Here is a 19,068-nt window from a genome sequence, read left to right on the forward strand (position 1 = left end):
AGTGGTGTGGTTTAAATCATCCTCAGTGAGGTGGCAGCTGTGGGAAACCATCTCAAATTTAAGAGCTGTGCAGAGATGTCCTTCATATTTTTAGGGAAAAAAAATATAGAGGCGAGTCTTGCCCAGTCCTGTCTCTTTAGTTCTGGATTAGGTAGAGCAAATTCTTTCTTTGCGGAGGTGGGATTCCAGGGCCTATCTGGGTGCAAGTAGAAGCTGGACCCTCCAGAGTGCCCGGCCTGCCTCCACCCACCCCACCCTGGCCATGTGGCTCTCATTCCAATCACATGGCTTCCTGGCTCTTAACCTTTTTAAAGGCCATGAACCTTCTGGGTCCAAAGCTATGGACCCTCTGCCGGGAAAAAATGCCTAGGATACATTTTTTTTTTTTTAAGATTTATCCATTCATGCATACAAGAACCGGGGCACAGAAGGCAAGAGGATCCACAGAGACAGAGCGGGAACAGAACAGGAGGATTGACTGAAATACACTGCTAAGGGGAGCAGCGGGGAGACAGGAGAGGTCTGCTGTGCCATGTAGGCAGCTCCCCGGCCAGGGATCAAACTCATGCTTCAGTGGCTGCGGACAGCCCCATAGGCTGCGTCCCAACCCCCTGTGCCACCAGGAGGCCCTGCCTACGATACATTTTGTATACAAATCCAGGAAGGTGATAGACCCCCAGCCAGCAAGACCATCCGGGGTGTCAGAATTCCCAGGGGGAGGAGTGTGGCAGGAGCTTCTGTCTGGCCCCCAGCGGCAGCCGCAGCGGGAATGGCTTCCAGCACTGCCAGGTGGCCCCGACCCGACCCAGAGATATGGAGCTCCTGAAAGCAGCCGATTCTGATTCTCACCCCGACCTTCCCCCAGAGATGGTGGAGCATTCACTGGGGATCATGTTCAGACCTCGCTCCCCACAAGGAAGCTCCAGGGGCTGCAGGAGATTTTGTTGCCCTGGAGTAAAACCATGTCCCCCCAAACAACAGGCTCCAGTGGCCCAGCCCCTCCCCTCTCTCCAGGTCCCACTCCCCACCTCCTGCCGTCGTCACCTTCAGGGCTAAGCTTCAGCACTGGACTTGGGGGGGAGGTCACAAACATCCAGTCTATAGCAGGGTGTCTGCATAACCCCATGTGCGAGCTCCTGCCTGCCGGTGCCGCTGCAGTGGAAACGTGTCTTTAGGAAACAAACCAGATTAAGACTTACTTTCGCTGGTGCATGAGGTCACCTGGCCAGATCTAGTGGGCTGGCTGCCTTTGCTAAGGGGTCAGTGACAGATTTGCTCTTAGGATACCTCGGCCATCTCTCCAGCTAAACTCTGTGTCCTGTCGCAGACAGTGAAACATCCTCTGTGCGTGAAACATCCACCGTCCGTGAGATATGCCCGGGCCTTTCTCTCGGAGCTCATCAGAAAGGTCAGTGAAGGGCCCTGTCCATCTGGTAGCCAAACACCTCCGGGACATGGGGGGCTGTGCAGAGGCAGTTCACCACCCGCTGTGTTGGTGGGACCCAGGTCCATCCTGGGCTCGTTACCCCTCTACAAATCCCCAGTGGCTGGGGCCTCTCCAGTGAGAGTGCAGAGGTCAGGGCCTTCTCTGTCCGCCTCCAGGGCTCCCTAGCAGTGCTGCACCTCCTCTGTGGTCACAGCTTCCCGGGAAGCTCCCAGTCACCAGGCAGCCCCTGGTGCTAAAAACCCCACCTCCTCCTGTCCTGCCAGCCAGTGGGTGACAGGTTCCTGCTGCTGCCCGTCTCCCGCTGGCCACACAGTCCCCTTCAGGGGTAGCAGGTCTTTTTTTTTTTTTTAAGATTTATTTATCTGTGCATACAAGAGCAGGAGGTGAGAGGATTCACCAGAGACAGAGTAGGGTGCAGAACAGGCAGATCTACTGAAATCTACTGCTGAGGGGAGCAGCGGGGAGAAGGAGGGGTCTGCTGCACCTTGTGGGTAGCTCTCTGGCTGGGAATTGAACTGCTGCAGTGGCTACAGATAGCTTCATAGTGCTGAGACTTAATCCCTTGCGCCAACAGAGAGGCCCCCCCCTTGCAGTACTTTTGAAACTAGTTCCCCTTCTTGTCTCACCCAGTGAATCCATTGGTCTGGCCTCTTTTCCTGCCTGTTCACACTGTTTTAAGGATGAGCCCAGACTTGCTGCTTCTACATCAGAGAGGGCATCACAGAGGCCATTCCTCAGTGGACAGTCGCACATCTTCCTGGACAGGCCCCTAACGCACTGAACGATCCCTGCTTCCCCACAGCCCCCAGTTCTCCCCAGCATGGCATGAGCAGCAGCACCCCCCACACCTCCAAGAGGGGGCTACTCTGGTGGGCCACACCCTCCGTGTGGGTGCCCATCCTGGCCCTGTGCCTGGGCCACCTCAAAGCCCCGCGTGTTCTGTCCGTCTCCGGCATCCTGACAAGCTCTGAACCCATCACACACCTTTCCACTGCCCTCCCCCGGGCCCCAGCGAGTGAAGTGTTCAGAAGACAGGGGGCCCTTCTGAGCCAGCCACCCCTCCTCCCATCCACGTTGAGTGAAGACCCTCATCCATTTTTACAAGACAGAGAGCAAACAGGTGGAGCCTTTGTTTGATGCCTGAGGCTCAAACATCTTGCTGAAGTTCTCGCTCTGCCCGCCCCGCAGCATGAGGCTGTTCCCACAGAGCCTTTGGATGAGCTGTACGAGGCATTGGCGGAGGTCCTGAGGGCCAAGGAGACCACCCAGTGCCACCGCAGCTACCTGCTGGTAAGACATGCCCACACCCCGCAGTTTACTGGGCCCATCGGCCTCACACGGCCCAGTGCTGTCTCAGCAGCTCTGGTGTCCTCACCTGCACATCAGGCGGAAGCGCCTGTCCTGGGCTGGGGTGAGAGTAGGGGTGCACGCTAGCTGCGCAGCAGGGACCTGGCCTTCCATCCCCCAGAGATGCCTCACGGGGGCCTGAGCCGCCATCCTACCCACCTGGACAGGTCTCGTGGCCCGTCTGCCCTTCCCTCTCCATGCCCCACAGATCCAGTCTGCTCACCACAGCCAGAGGGTCCCGGGTCTTTTGTTTGTTTTTAACCTCTTCTGATGAGATAGAACTTCGAGCCAGGCGGCCATGCAAAAGAAACAGTACAGGGCGGCGAAGGGCGGGCCCTCAGCCGCCCCCACCAGGCCCCCATTGGCCATCCCCAGGGTGTGAGACATCTCTCCAGCCAGCGTGGTTGTCTGCTGTTCATTCTCTGGAAGGTCCTTTAATAAGACCGTCCCTGAGTTCTGGCAGAGCCGCCTGTGCTGGAACCCGACCTCACATCCCACCTCGAGTCCCTCGATACGCGCGCCGTCCTCTTTAGCATAAAGCACTGCTGTGGAAGTGCCTGCTGGGCATCTCGACTCTGTCCCTCTGTGTCATGTGGCATTTTCTCTTAGATGGTCAGAGGGGTTCTGTGAGGTCCAGTATTTTATTAGACGGCATCTCGAGGTTCATGGGTCTGGGCCACTAGTCACCTTGTGTGCTCGTTCTGGTCTGCCTCCCCTACCGGCCTGGCCTAGGGCTGAGACTGAGGTCACCTAGTGGCAGCCGGACCCCAGACCCCCTGGATGCTCAGGGAAGTGTGTGGAGGAACACGTCACAGGGAGCCCAGAGCTCCACCCCCAGGGATTGCCTGTTGGATGTGCCTTTCTCAGCAGCCCTGGGTCCAAGAACGCGTTTCAGGGCTGCTGTCCCAGCGCTGCCAGCCAGGAATTCCCAGCCCCAGACATCAGGCTGAACTCAGGAAGGGCCCCCAGGGTGATATTGCGCACTGAGCTAGGATCCCCAAGAGCTGTGACTTTTGGTGGTGGTTGACAATGACAGAGTCACAGGAAGCTGCAGAAGTAGAACCCAGAGGTCCCCGGTGCCTTCCCCCAGATCCCCTGAAGGAAACAGCCGAGGTGACAGCCAGACTTGTGGTGGCCAGGGCATGAGGTCCCACGTCATTCATCACACACATGCATCTGCGCAGGCGGCTCCCCAATCAAGACACGAACTATCTGTCCCCGCAAAGTGCTCCCCCAGGCCACTGCTCTGTGGTCACTCCACCCCGCCCCCAACATCCTGGCCCCCCGACCTGCTGTTTCTCTTGCCATTGTTGTGAGAGTGTTGGGCAGATGCCCTTCTGAGATTGACTTTTTGGCTCAACATAACACCCTTGGGTCCATCCAGATTGGGTGTGATCGTTGGTTCGTTCCTTTTTGTTGCTGCGTAGTATTCCCTGGCATGGGTCGTGTTTGGCCAGCCTCTGGCTGTGATTTTTTTAATTGAATTAATTCTCCCTGTCTCTGTCCAGCCCTCTGGGGACTCGGTCACCCTCTCGGAGAGCACCGCCATTGTGTCCCACGGCACAACAGGTCTGGTCACGTGGAATGCTGCCCTCTACCTCGCGGAATGGGCCATAGAGAACCCGGCAGCCTTCGCTCACAGGTGACCTCAGGGCAGGGCACCACAGGGGGTGGGACGTGCCCCTCAGTTAGGGTCACTGGTCCCCTTCTCGCACCCAGGACTGTCTTAGAGCTGGGCAGTGGGGCAGGCCTCACAGGCCTGGCCATTTGCAAGACGTGCCATCCCAGCGCCTACGTCTTCAGCGACTGTCACAGCCGTGTCCTCGAGCAGCTCCAAGGGAACGTCCTTCTCAATGGCCTCTCGTTGGAACCAGAGGTCACCATCCCTGAGCAGCACGCAGGACACCCAGAGAGCCCCCGGGTGACAGTTGCCCAGCTGGACTGGGACGTCGTGACCGGCCCTGAGCTCGCTGCCTTCCAACCAGACGTCGTCATCGCGGCAGGTGCTGCGGGCAGAGACGGGAGTGTGGGCTTCTGGAAAGGCTCCTGTTACAAAGGCGTCATGGGACAGCTGGGCCTGCCCCTGGTAGCCAGGCCACAGCTAGCAGAAGGACTTCGTGTCCCTCTCCGGCAGCCTGAGGGACACGTTGAGGTTGCCACCCAGAACCTAAAGGAAGTGGCCAGATCAACCCCAAGATCTGGCACCTGCCCCATCCCCGCCACACCTGCCCTTTCACCCCCAGGTGTCCAATAAGGCCGCCCCTCAGTCTCAGACATGGGGCAGAGACAGCCGTGCAACCTGGCGTTTCCAGGGCCACAGGCCATGGCTCACTCCCCTTTCCCATGTATGTCAGGGGGGCCTCCCAGGCCAGGCCGAGGGTCAGGCCAAGCCTGGATGGAGTAGGGGGAGGAGCCCAGAGCCCACCTCTGCCCGTCTGTACTCCTGTCCACTCTACATGTCTGCATTGTCATGTCATGTCCTGTCTACATGGCCCTGTGGCCATAGGGTCCCCTTGCACATCTGTGTCCTAAGACCACACCCTGCTGTCTTTGAGAGAAGGGTCATTTGGCAAACAGGCCTCTCATCCTCCTCCAAGCTCACTAGTCTCCTCTGCAGGCACAGCCTCTGGCCCTAGCACCCACAGCCCTGAGCCCTGCCTGGGGTTCTGGATCCCAGAGGGAGTCCTCTCTGGTGACCTGGCGTTTCTGTCACAGATGTGCTGTATTGCCCGGAAACTGTCCTCTCCCTGGTCACTGCCCTGCAGAGACTCTCCGTGTGCCGGGCGGGCCTGGAGGTACTTGATGCCTACATCGCCTTTACTGTCCGCAACCCAGAGACGTGCCAGCTGTTTACCACCCAGCTAGGTGAGCCGGGCTGCCCAGGCGGCAGGCCCACATGCTGCCCCGCAGGTGGGGGCACAGTAGGGGCTGGGGAGTAGGTATTTCAGGTGGAGAGAGCCAAGCAACAGGTGCTGGCGGGGGAATCCTACTGTGATACCAGGGGGCCAAGGCTGCTGCCCTACTGTGTTTATAGTAGGTTGTGAGTGCCTTTGGGCCTCAGTGTCCTTGCCTTGACACTGAGGGGCCAATGCCAGCAGGGTCAGGACGGACCTGGCCAGACAGTCAAGCACAGGCTGTGGAGGCAGCTCCCACCGCCTTTTCAGAGAGCCGGGCCAGCTGTGCTGTGTGGCTCGGGAGAAGGCAGGCTTTCGGGTGCTGGGGTGAAAACATCTACAGTATATTTTGAGTGAAAATAGCAAACTGTCAAACACTATAGATGCTTTAAGTCCATTTTTATTTTTAAAAAACATCTTCACATTACTCTCCATATGAGGAAACTGGAGTATACACCCATTAACAGTGTTACACGTGGGTGACAGGATCTTAGACACCCCACACCTTCACATCATGATTCTTACATACTTTCCATTAGTAAAAACCTGGGACAAAGTCCTGTACTCACGAGTGCAACCGTGAGCGCTTGAGCAGACTCAGGCTTAGGCTGGTGATGGGGTGGAGGCGGCAGCAGAGCGGGAACAGGGGCCACGACCCTCTTAAGCACAGGCCCCGGGGTAGAGGCAGCAAACCTGGCTGCCATGACTGTTTTGAACCGCTGCTCCTGGTCTGCCCCTGGAGGCCAATGCTAGACGGGGCCTGGAGTCAGTGACACAGCAAACCAGCTTGCCCAGGCCCCGGCAGGGTGGTGTCCTCAGTGTTTGCTCCATTTCAGGCCAAGCTGGGATCCCATGGGAAGCAGTGCCTCCTCATGACCAGAAACTGTTTCCCTACGAAGAGCATTCCGAGATGGGGATTCTGAGGCTCATGCTCTAGGCAAACCAGCATTCTGGAAGACGTGTGTGAAATTAACTCACTATCCTAGAAAGGATTTTTATAGGGGAAAGCTGATGGGACTTTCACTGGTCTCAAATGCATGAGGAATGTTAAGTTCCGAATCAGGAGCCACAAACTACTCTAATAAAACCACCGGTTCGAGTCTGTGAGTGCCTCTTTTTGCCAGCAATTTTGGGTTTTTTGTTTTTGCGTAGAACTGGGGTCCAGGCCAGAGGTGTGGGGGGTTGAGAGGATTCACCAGAGACAGAGTGGGGAGCAGAACAGACGGATCCACTGAAATTAGGGCCTCCTCTCTTTTCTTCTGTTCTCAGAGCCTCTTCGTTCCCCCAGTTCATTCCTTTCTCTTTTCTTTGCTCTTCTACACTGCTGCGGGGAGCGCCGGGAGACAGGAGAGGTCTGCTGCGCCATGTGGGTAGCTCCCTGGCCGGGGATCAGACTCAGGCCACAGCAGTGACAGCGCTGAGACTTAACCCCTAGGCCACCGGGGAGGCCCTAATTTTGTTTCTTAAGCAAACGACCATCTATCAGAAATGGAAATTTTGGTCTTACTTGGGCAAATAAACAAAAACAAACTATGTATGTGTGTGCGCATCTCAAGTGCATTCCCTCCTGGATACAGGCGGCCCCCCCTCACGGCGCCAGCTGTGGGGCAGTGTTCGAGGAGGATCGAGTTTTGGGGCACCGCAGGGCAGATGCCTGCAAAGGGGACACCTGGAGACAGAGCTGTGTGAAGACACCACGAGCAAAGAAAAGAGAAGGAATGAACTGGGGGAACGAAGAGGCTCTGAGAACAGAAGAAAAGAGAGGAGTGATTCAGAGGCTCCTAAGAGGGAACTAGGCTGACCCAGCTTCCGGCCACAGAGCCACCCCCAATGCCCACCCTTCCACAGCTGCCTCCCAACGCGGGCCTGCGTCCTTCCAGCTGCGGCCACTGGGTGGCGCTGCTCCCCCGTGTTTGGCCAGGGACTCGGCTGCCGCTGGGAGAAGCGGGAGGAGGCAGGAAGGGCGTGGGGGCCTCCACCACTGTCCAGCAGGAAGGTCAGCGCTTTCAGGCATTGGTCTGGGGTCACGTGTCCACAATCAGGGGGAGCACTGTGCACTTCCAGCTCTCGTCCCAACCGAGCTGCTCTGACTCACGCAGGTTCCTCCGGAACTGGTTTAGTTTGCCAGAAGGATCGGGAAAATTTGTGAAAAGCATCTAGAAGAAAAATAAGCGGGACTGACGTCCTCTCACCAACACTTCCCATCCAACCCAGGTCCCACCTGGGAGCCGTCCCTCCTTCCCAGGGTCCTGGCCTGCCCGCCCCAAACACCCCAGCCAGGCCAGGGACGCTTCAGAAACGCCCACACATGACAGCATTTTAGGGGCCACCACTGTGTCTTTCTGCGGGGCTTCCCCCTGGCTAGCCCAGCTGCCACTCAGCCTGGTGAACTGCTCAAACACAGCTCTGAGTCCCAAGCCCTGCCCCACAAGCCACTCCATCCCTCCTGGGCATGAGCCACACACCCCCACTCCTGCTCTGTTACCTGACAGTACTCACCAGCCACACCCCACTAGCCATACTCTGTGCCTGCAGCTGCCACCTTGACACCCACCCATAGCCCACCCCCACCCATAGCCTCCGCCCAGCCCACAGGCTGGGAACCAGGCACACCTGGGTGCTCTCCTCTTTGCTGAACTCAGGTGCAAGCTATGGTCTGTGGCCAACCCCAGCCTGCCACCAGTCTTTCTAAATAAAGTTTTATTGGAACACAGCCACACAACGTGGACGCTTCACCGCAGGACTGAGTAGTTCCAACAAAGACAGTGTGGCAAAGCCAGAAATATTGGGCCTACCTGGTGGCACAAGGGGTTAAGCACCACACTATGAAGCAATCCGCAGCCTCTGCTGCATGAGTTCAATCCCCTGCCTGCCAGGGAGCAACCCACATGGCGCAGCAGACCTCTCCTGACCTCTCCTGACTCGCCCACTGCTCCCCTCAGCAGTGTATTTCAGTCAATCTGACTGTTCTGTTCCCCACTCTGTCTCTGGTGAATCCTCTCACCCCCTGTATCTCTGGCCTGTACCCCAGTTCTTGTATGCATAAATAAATAAATCTTTAAAAAAAAAAAAAGCCAGAAATATTTTCTATCTGGGCTTTTCCAGAAGGTTTGCCAACCCTCAGTATCAATATAGAGAATGACAACACATTCCTCATTGTAGTAAGAAATCAGCACCCTTTGAAGACTCCCACCCCACCTCACGTCTTGGGTCCAATCGCTCCCTAAATGGTGCCCATGGCTGCCTGGCCCCAGCCTCCTGTGTGGTGTCAGCGCCATAAACCCAAAGGTAAATGAGGCCCAAGGCCCCCAGCCCGAGGCCCATCCTCAGAGGCCAAAGTTTTCCCTCCAGACCCACCAAGTCCCACTGGCTGCAGGAACAAGGCACTGGGGGTCGTGGCTCAGTGGCCAACGATAGGGGCAGATGTGCTACCTGCAGCTGAGCTGCCAGCTCCTCCATGTCTGTGAAGACTAGGCCATTCTCCTCGTGTTTCACCAGCTCGTGCAAGCTGCAGAGAATCCAGGGAGGCTGAGAGTTGTCTAGGGAAGGAACCAGAAGCCCCCCAACCTCCACCCCACCCACAGGCCACCCTGGGGTCAGGAACAGTCATGTCTGATATCAGCAAGTCTGGGAGATTTGGCATCTGAACAGAAAAAGACCCGGAAGGACACTTGTGGGAAATCCAGGCCAATTCCAGGAAGGAAGGGCAGTAAAAGAATTTGGACCTTTTGTGCCATCTGCTCCTTTCCGTGAGAACATGCTCAGCGAGGTGTTTTTATTTGCCCAGCGAAGAACAAGGTGAAAGGTCACCCACTGCGGGCGGCTCTGCACACCGAAGGGCCTGGGGCAGAGCCCGGCTGTCCCATGGGCCAGGCACCCCACATTCCCGCTCAGCCAGGGGCAAGACACCTGCTTCTCGAGCTTCTCCTAACACGGCCCTCTCCACACGGGCCCACGGCGTGTACGTGGAGAAAGAGTTATGCTCACTTAGCTGCTTCAAACACAAGTGAGCAAACTCAGATGGGGAGAAATAAAACTGTGTAAAGTGTGGGCAATCCCAGCTGCCCTTCGATCCCGGAACACGGCCCCAAGAGGAGCTTCCTGACTGCATGAGAATCTACACGGAAGGCAGCCTCGCCCACCCAGCCTGCTCTCCACCCCAGCCCGGCCCGGACACCTGCATCAGCGGGGTGCTTTTTGGGAGCCCCGACAGGAAGACCTGGCTACGCTCCTACCAGCGGAAGTGGACGGCGCACACAGGCAGGCAGCAGCCAAACATGTCCACCACCTTCATGGGCAGGTCCAGGCCGCTGGAGGACTTGTGCAGACACACGCCCAGGTCCGCCGAGCCTGCAAGGCAGGGGGCGCTGTGACCACAAACCCTGCAGGTCTGGGAGGGCGTGGGAAGTGGAAACGCGCCCTACGCCACCTACCACGGGCTGGCCTCGCACCCCTATTTTATTTCAATGGACTCACTTTTTCAACTTAACCACAGTAAAATGTTTACAGTCTGGACCTTTCCAGAAAAAGACTGTGGCACACCCCACATCAACTTTTAAGTCCCCTTCCTGCAAGCCTCTTGGGGACCCCCTTACCTAGAAGCAGGGGGTAGTCCTCCGCCTCCAGCCACGGGGTGCAGACCTGGATGTGCCGGAAATGCTTCTGGCTGATGAGGCGGCTATAGAATTCCTTCAGGGGCCCTTTGCCTGGCAGAGAAAGTCAAAGTCCCGCCAAGGGCCCACCTCTGTCCCCGCCCCACAGCCCCAGGCCTAGAGGTCCCTCAAGGCCCAAGCACAGGGCATACGGGCAGCTCCCATCAGGCTTCCGCCAGGGCCCGGTCCACAAAGGATCCCTGATCCCCGAACATCCCCCAATCCTGGCGTAGGGACCTCAGGCTGGGAAAACTCAGGACACTCTGGCAAACACAGGGTGCCGACCCCAAACAGCTCTGCACATGGGCAGGCCCCCAGGTGCCTGGCGTGGGGTTGGGCTCCTGGCCGCCCCGGAGTACCCAGGGCCAGGACCCACCCCGACCTCAGCTCTTCCTGCCTCTGGGCCACTGTGGGAGAGACTTCACAGGGGACCATGGCCTCTTCCACTTAAGTGGAAGTGTAAAAATACACTTGGAAACACCAAGGCAGAAAGCTCAGTCTCACTGAGGTCGGGCTACTGTATCAATGCCCTGCCGAGGCCTCCTAAGCCTGGTTCCCCATCAAGAGGGTGTAGAAAAGCCAACGTCAGGAGCACCTGAGCATGGCACCTGAGTGTGCAAGGCCCACAGCCCACAGAGCCACTCAACATGGAGCATGGACGAGCCAGGTGGTACCTGTTATCACACAGACCAGGGAAGGCAGGCGCGCTCCCTCCAGGACCAGCTGCTCAAACTCTGCATTTACAAAAATAAACCCGATAGTAACCAGAAGCATCCAGTCAGGTGAGTGACGGGTGGGAGAGGGGTGCTGTTGCCAGCTACAGCCAGGGACCCCCAGCGCACTCCCAGGCAACTCTTCAGATCTAGGGCCTGGTCACTCGGTGACCCTAATGGGGACTCAGAACCATCAACCCCACCACCAGTGTCCTCCAGCTGGCCGGCCACGTGGCCCTGGGGCAGGAACACTGCAGAGGACCCAGGCAAGGCCCACAGCACCTCACAGCTCAATGGGTGCCCCCCACAAGCCCTCCCATCACAGCCACACACCTACTTTCTAACGCTCCCAGCAGGATGGAGAAGTCCTCATCCTCTACAGGAAGAGAGTGGAGTGTCAGGGCAATTTCCAGGCCTCCTCCCTCCAGCCCAGTGCCCTTCCCTTTCCCGGGATGCACCCCCCCCTTCCCCCTGAACTGGCATGGGGTGAGAAGAGCACAGCCATTAGGTGCCCCTGTGCCGGGCGGGTTCTGACACCTGTCCAGCTCGTGCTGCTGACCAACAGCGCCGGCCGCCTCCCAAGTCTCGTCACCAGCCCACTCTGCTCTGCCCGCTCCGTGAAGGCCGACCTCTCCACACCAGGATCCGAAGGCTCAGAGCTGAAGGGGCAGAAACAGAGCTGTGAGATGCCACACGCAGGCCTGTGGACCCCGGGTAGCAGGTCCCCAGAGGTCAAGGGGCAGCCACATCAGAGCCACGGAGCTGACCCGACCACCCAAAGCCGACAGTCAGTCCTGGTGTTAACAGCCTCAGTTGGGTATGGAGGCCACAGTGATGAGGTAGAGGAGAGGCTGGGATGCAGTAAGGAAGCAGGGTGGTGGCAGGGAGAGGCAACAGCAGAGAACACAAAAGGCAGCTGAAGACAGGAGGCCTACCGGGCCCTGAACGCAGGGTAGGTGTGGCCCAGCTTCATGAAGAGCTGGTGTTGCCGTTGCAAGGGCGTCTCTTTAAAGAAAGATGCCGGCCTATCGTGGACGGTCACAGCTCTGCAATGAGATCATTGGTGGGCAGGGGAGGGCCAAGGAGGAGGAGACCCAGGAGCATCCAGAAAGAGAAGGGCATTTGTGGAAGCCAAGTCTCAGAGTGAGACAATAAAATGCTTTAGAACCCCTGGAACCTCCAGGCACCTCACCAACGGGACCGCGCAGCTTCACCTCCCCGTGCCCCATGGACATGTACCTGATGCCCCAATTCTCTGCCAGGTCCTCCCGCATGGCATTGGTCACACACAGGTTCAGGTGGGACAGGCGCCCGCAGAGCTTCTCATACCTGAAAAGATGTGTGGCTGGTCAGCCTGGAGCCTGGGTGGAGAGAGCCCCCCACCCCCGCCCAACAACTATGTGGATCCCCCTGCCCATGTGAAGGGGCTGCAGGGCCAGGGTTTCCCAGAGCCTGCACCACCTGAGTTCAGCCTGCGCCCCTTCCACCAAAGCCCATGGCTTCTCAGTGTAACTACAGTTACTCTGATGTACTACAGTGTATCCCTGCAGGGGAAATCCAGCCTCTCGCTATAGAAAGAAGCTCAAGAAAGGCCTAGTCATGAAGTCAGAGCTGCTCGGCAGAAGCCATGGGGCCAGGCCTGCTTACCACAGTTCAAAGGGAGCTTAGCAAAGGTTAGACACAAGTTAGTGGCAATTAGCCCTGTGGACAGGGCAGAACAGAAGCAACATGGAAAGGGAAGCAGTCGCTCAAGGCCACATCTGTGCCGGGGACCAGGGCCTGCCCTCACTCTGGATGCAGAGAAAGCCTGAGAGCGGACATCTTTCTTTACAGTGATGCCCTGGGGATCCAAACTGCAACTTCAGGGACCAACAAGCACCCTCTGCTGCTTAGGTCTGTTTCTGTCACTTGTAACCAGCCTTGCCCTTAATCCCACAGGTAACCAACTCCAACGCCCTTCTTTCTACTACAGTTTTAGGAAAAGCACCTGCACCCTCCTCCCAGGCCCTCACCACTTGGCCAGCAGAACAAGGAGGTGGCTGGGGCCGTGCACCAGCCCCATAATGGAGTAGCCATAGTTGTGCCAGTCGATGACGAGCTTGCTCCCACAGAGGCAGCCCACAAACCAGCAGACGGCAATGGCAGGCAGGCCTGGGGGGTTCTGGGAAAAAGAGGCTTGAATGAGAAGGAGGGTACCCAGGCAATCAACAGCTGAGTGAAAATAACTGCAATATTTCATGCAAAGAGTAGGTATGTTTACAGAGCTCTTGGTAATCAATAAGCAGAAGACCCTCCTCCTCACCGGAAAAAGTAGGAAAAAATCATAAAGAAACAAAGTTGGTCAATGAACGTCTTGGATCAATGAAAATTAAGAAGATGAAAAATGGAACAAAGGGTGTAGGTTTTACCTATCACAATGCAAACTCTCAAAGCCCTGACAACAGCTAGTGGTCATGAGAATTCGGGTAAGAGGCATGTCCATCAGGTGGGAGATAATTCTACCCAACCTCACTCAAGGACTGGCCACACATTTGAAAGTGTGTCAGCTATCACCAAGTACTTCCACTCTTAGGAATTTATCCTAAGGAAGAAACTGGACCCATACAAAAGACAGATGTATAATGACATGCTGGGCCATGCTATTTGAAAAAGTAAAGAAGCCAAGAAGAATCTGAGTGTCCACTAAGATGAGATTAAATAAATATATTAGGGTACATCATATATTGGGACAAAGTGGTCAAGGGCCACTATAAGATTTAAAAGTGATAAAGGAAGAGGCTGAGGATCTGACTCCAGACTGACCACCTGGTTCAAATCCCAACTCCAGTGCCACCAGCTCTGTGAGGTTGGGCTGCTGAAAGAACCTCTCCAGGCCTAGATCCAGCTCTACCATGTTGGCAATGCAAGAGCTACTTCTTGGGATTGTTGTGAAGAGTTAAATGAGTCAACACATGTAAAACATTTAAGTAATAAATATAACAAACTCTAGGGCCGCTCCCCTCGGTGGCACAGTGGGTTGAGCGCCGTGCTGTGAAGCTGTCCACAGCCTCTGCAGTGCAGGTTCATTTCCCAGCCGGCCAGGAGCAAATCCACATGGCACAGCAGACCTCTCCTGCCTCGCCTGCTACTCCCCTCAGCAGTGTCTTCCATCTGTCTGCCTGTTCTGCTCCCTGCTCTGTCTCTGGTGGGTTCTCTCACCCTCCCGCACCTCTGACTCTACCCCTGTTCTTGTATAAATAAATAAATCTTTAAAAAAAAAAATCTATGGGTACAAATATCACGAAAAAATATCATGGATGTGTACCTTAAACAGAAGGAATACAGCCCATAATCTCCTATTCATGCTATTAAGTTTATATATACACATGAAGTAATGCCCAAATTACTTATCAATTTGTGCATTTTTAAAGAGGGGAGGGAAGTTGCATATACCTGGAGAAAAATGTAGGCTGCAGGCTCCCTCCACATCAACTTCCACAGCAAGTGCGCTGCCTGAAACACAACTTTGACTCCATACTGGAGAATTTGAGGTCCAACTGCAAGTCAGAAAACAACCGTCACCACCAAGGAGTTCCTGGCAATTTGTAGATGTGTGCGCACGTGTACGTGTACACACACACACACACACACACACTCAGAGGAATCTGAAGTTGACTTCATCCTACCTGCAAGTCTCTGAAGTTCTGTCAAACTCACGATCTGAATTCTGTCATTTTGCAGGAGTTCATCGTGGGGTTTGGAGTCTGAAAATAATGTCCCCTTTAATGTCCCGGACAGGGCGAAAAATTTAAAGTCAGATGATTCCTCCCACTCAAGCTGAATAGTGGAGAGTGTTGTGGAAAATAAGAATTTTTCAAACCTCTCTCTGTTCCTCAGTATCCAGAACAGAGAATGAGGCCAATCTTTGTCCAGATCCCACCAGACTGTTGACACAGGGAGGGTCTGAGTCCATCCACTATTACTTAACACAAGGGCTGGCACACAGTGGGCACTCAAACTTTTCTAGTCTCTGCAGGCAGAATTATCCCACCACACGGAAATTCCAGGAAGCCCCACACCTTGGGATAGCAGACTCCAAGCAGGGACCACAGGTAAGCAGTGGTCCTCCCATTGTACCCTGATGGGGGTTGATGGCAGCATGGAGGTGGAGGGAGGAGCTGTCACCCTGCCCCTGCACACTAAAGGGGAAAGTTGAATATGCTGGGCAAATAAAACATCAGCCTGCAGAGCTCTGCATTGCAGGTGAGGAGTGGACAGGAGACACATGTCGCCAGTATGTTTACCCCAACAACAGAGGATGTGGTTACCAGCACAGGCCCTGGGGTCACAGGCACCTGAGTTCAGTTGTCTTTCCACTTACTGGGAGGATTATGTGAGACTCTGCCAAGAGCAACTTGACAACGCAGGCCATTCAGAGACCCACAGAGTAGCACCCACAGACAGCACCTAGTAACAGCTGTCCAGGCCATAATCTGGTTGCCCCAATCCAACCTCGGAGAGCTGCCTGACGTGGGGTTAAGGAAAGGGGTGCCGCCGTCCCGGCCCCTCTAGGGCGATCAAAGCCGAGGGTCAATGGCTGAGCAAGCCATTCCCCCTCCCAGACCCTCGAAGCACTCACTGCAGAACCCCAGTAGGGACACGGAGAAGCCGCGCTTGGCCAATGACAGCGCGTGATACTGCATGCGGGGGCTGCGGCCCACGTCGCCGAGCACTACGACCAGCACGTGCCGGGCTGCGCGCCCCCGCCGCCAGCGCTTCCACACGACCAGCAGCAGCGGCGGTAGGGACACACACAGAGCGAGCAGGGCCGCGCAGGACGCCGCCATCTTGGCGGGCCGGTCTCGGTCACGTGACGGCGCTCCCGCGGGCAGGCGCCCTGTGCGCAGGCTCAGGACGAGTGTCCGCGGGGGGGCGGGGCGGGGCCAGGTGTGGGCGTTGTCATGATATGGGGCGGGGTCAGTGAGTGGTGGGCGGGGCCGTGGAGCGGTGGGCGGGGCCAGGGAGCGGTGGGCGGGGCCAGGGCGGGACTGGGCTGCTCTTAACTGAGATCCCGCAGAACCTGAGGAGCCCCTGGGGTGTAAGAATGAGTAGGGGCCTCCCTGGTGGAGCAAGGGGTCAAGCAACGCACCATGACCCTCCTGGCGCAGCAGAACTCTCCTGTCCCCCGCGCTGCTCCCCTCAGCAGTGCACTTCGTCAGTCTGCCTGTTCTGCTCCCCACTCTGTCTCTGGTGAATTCCCTCACCCCCACCCCCACCCCCGCATCCCTGGCCTGTACCCCAGCTCTTATATGCAAAATAGATAAATCTTTAAAAAATAAAAATGGGTAGAGCTTAGGTAAAGTTGTCATGGGGTGAGGGAGGGGGGAACTCGTAACCTTTATTTTTTAAGTTGTGATATAATTTCAAAACAGTGAAACATCTAGCCAAGAAGCAATTAGATGCCACAGTGTGTAGTGTTTATGTTTATATGAAATTAAGACTTATCTCTGCTGGCGGAAGTCGGGGGGAGTGGCCTTTCTTGGCGGCTTGGGGAGTCGGGGGGCCTTTAGAGAGCTGGGAGGGGCTGCTCGTCACGCTCTGGTTTTGATCTGGGGTCTGATGACCTAAGTGTGTTCACTGGGGAAAATTGACCCAGCAGCAAACTTATTCTCAGAATGCATGCTGTGCAGCAAAAGAAAAAAAATATTTAAAAGAAAAAGAATGATTCTCAGTATTCAGCATGCAGGGCGGTTTCCCACGCCCTCCCTTTTCACCTTCTCAAGTAGCCCCACAAACATAGTGAGTGTGTGTCCATGCCGCAGCCTTGAACTTTTAAAAGCCTCCCTTGCTGAGGAGCAGGGTTGCAGGCTGGTGCAGCCAGGCCCACCAGTGATACCCAACACAGGCCTCAGTATCCCTCAGCCAATAAAAGGAAACAGTTGGAGAAGGAAAGTAGTTTAATTTGTTGACAAACTGAGGAAGGCAGCAGACTGGGGTCTGAAAGACCCATCCCGCTCTTTGGCAGAGAGCAGGGGTATTTATACAAAGGGGAGAAAAGAGGGAGATGGGCAAGGGTCTGCAAAGGGGAGGGGGAAAGGCTTGGCAAGTCCTTTTGATGCAGGCGAGGGAGATTTCTGAGATTCTGAGACTTCGGTGGGTGCCAGCTTGCTTTGTAACGAACTGCTGTTTACCTCCCTTTTCCTCGGAATGCAAGAAGAAAAACCTGCTACATGCTACAGATAGGGATGCTTCTCTGATGGGGCAGGAAGTGAGACCTGTCCTGTTTCACTGCGTCACCAGCCTCCCCTTGGAAGTTGCCCTGGAGCCCTCGGGCACAGCCACCATCATCCTCCAGCTCCCTCACCTCCTCCCTTAGTAAGAGCCCGGACAGGGCAGTGTCACGCTGATGTGGTCCCATGACCCTAGCTCAGCACTGGGCACGTTTCTCCTTGGCTTCTCCCAGCGGTCCTGTAACTCCCGCTTCTACAGACACGCAGCTCGCATGGTTAGCAAGGATGCAGCAGAGACAGGGCTCTCCACCGCCCCAGCTGAGATAGGTAGAAGGATGAGGGCTCATGTACACATGGGCAGCCTCGTTCTTGCTCCAATTCGCAGCGAGTTCCCTGCCTTTAGAGTTGCATGAACCAATAAGTGGGAGGCCAGAGACCCGTGCCCACGCCACCCCCACTCTGTGGTGGGGCCAGATTGCAATCTGGAGTCTCAGCCCCATGCATTCCCTCACCTTAAGCAAGTCCCTCTAGGTCTATTGGCTTTCCTGGCCTGTAAGTTAATGGGGGAACTTCATATCTCAGGGAGCCCCCTCAATCTGATGATCTAAGAGGACCAGGCGCCAGGCTTGTGTCAGACCATGTACTCTCACCCTGAGTGAGCTGTGCCCCCTGTAGGGTAAGGAAAAATGTCCAGCTTTTCTGCCCTGCTGCTATCAGGATAGATGATGGATCCTTGCCGTCGAATGCATGCCTGAGGGCGGCACCTGGAGTAGGGTGTGGGCCTAGGTAGATGGGATTCACCTGGGCTGAGACTGGGCTTTTTAAGGGTGGCGTCACGGGGACGCCAGCAGAAGCCTAAAGAGAAGCTGAGAAAGAAGCAGCAGAACGAACAGAAGAACAGAGAAGCAGAGAGAACGCCAGCAAGCCCAGATACAGTGAGGATTTGCTGGGGGCTGGGAGGACCGCCAGCCTCCTGGGCCCCCCCCCAGCACCCCTGCCTGCCATATGCCTGGTCAACCCCAATAAAAGCCACTGCAAAAAGCCACTGAGGACTCTGACTCCTCCTTTACCCGGTTTGCTGGATCATAGAAAACCTGCCCTGTGTCCTTCCTGACACTACACCCCCTCGAGCCATTTGTGGCCATGGAGCCTGAATTGAGACCAGCTCAAGGACAATAAAATACTCACCAGATATCAAAGACTTAGTACAAGAAAAATGCTCTCTAAAAAAGAAACTAAAAAAAGAAATGAATTATTTTATATTGATTACAAATTGAGATAATCGTATCTTGAATCTGTTGATTCAAATCAACTAGATAGTTGAAATTCATTTCACCTGCCTCTCTGGGTTACTGGGCCGTTTCAAAGTGTCAGCGTGGGTCTCCTTTAAGGTTCAAATTCTGCTTCTGCTGAACAGGCCAGGCCTTGTCCCTCTGCCACCAATGTGCCCACAAATGAGTTTCCTGCAACTTTATTTTTTAAAGTTGCTTTTCAGTGCTTCGGGATTCCTGGATTGTAATTACAATTGCTACAACAAAGATGTGGCCCCAGGGCCTGGAGAGTCCCTAAAGAGGCAGGAGAGGGTAGGGGACCCCTCCCCAGCCAGAATCAGCTGGGCCCCTCTGTCATCAGCCCCCTACTGCTGTCCTTCCCAGAGTCCTCTGCCCAGGCCACCCCAGGCCACTGGGCAGTCCTGCCTGGCCACTTGTCTGCAGCTCTGCAGGGGGGTGTGGGGGAGAAGCGGGAGGAGGCGTGTGGGGCGGGCCGATCTGGACTGAAGCACTCAGCAGTCTCAGGAGACCAGCC

General features: G+C 55.9%; 2 protein-coding genes across 4 annotated transcripts in view; one reads left to right on the plus strand and one right to left on the minus strand.

Annotated features, from left to right (window-relative positions):
- The window catches only part of EEF2KMT (eukaryotic elongation factor 2 lysine methyltransferase), a gene marked incomplete at its 5' end in the record, with an annotated part of 44,832 nt that extends 38,137 nt beyond the window's left edge, over window positions 1-6,695 (plus strand). For 2 of the 3 annotated variants that reach the window (XM_084251061.1, XM_084251060.1), the window contains 6 exons: window positions 1,328-1,408; window positions 2,636-2,737; window positions 4,303-4,436; window positions 4,514-4,797; window positions 5,510-5,659; window positions 6,525-6,695. In XM_084251061.1, coding sequence (XP_084107187.1) covers window positions 1,328-1,408; window positions 2,636-2,737; window positions 4,303-4,436; window positions 4,514-4,797; window positions 5,510-5,659; window positions 6,525-6,625 — 852 coding nt within the window. In that variant the 3' untranslated portion in view covers window positions 6,626-6,695. The remainder of the gene's footprint in view (window positions 1-1,327; window positions 1,409-2,635; window positions 2,738-4,302; window positions 4,437-4,513; window positions 4,798-5,509; window positions 5,660-6,524) is intronic. The other variant, XM_084251062.1, reaches the window with a different exon arrangement.
- A 1,017-nt stretch (window positions 6,696-7,712) lies between these two features.
- Window positions 7,713-15,879, minus strand: ALG1 (ALG1 chitobiosyldiphosphodolichol beta-mannosyltransferase; the record flags this gene model as incomplete). The annotated part of the gene is made up of 13 exons (XM_084249208.1): window positions 7,713-7,844; window positions 9,121-9,196; window positions 9,924-10,038; window positions 10,284-10,394; window positions 11,015-11,074; window positions 11,391-11,429; window positions 11,591-11,712; window positions 11,989-12,099; window positions 12,293-12,382; window positions 13,066-13,214; window positions 14,486-14,589; window positions 14,719-14,796; window positions 15,672-15,879. 13 exons carry the CDS (start codon window positions 15,877-15,879, stop codon window positions 7,713-7,715), a joined length of 1,395 nt encoding a protein of 464 aa, XP_084105334.1.
- Between the last annotated feature and the right edge of the window lie 3,189 nt (window positions 15,880-19,068).

This window comes from Talpa europaea (genome assembly GCF_964194135.1).
Source record: "Talpa europaea genome assembly, chromosome: 12".
NCBI lineage: Eukaryota > Metazoa > Chordata > Mammalia > Eulipotyphla > Talpidae > Talpa > Talpa europaea.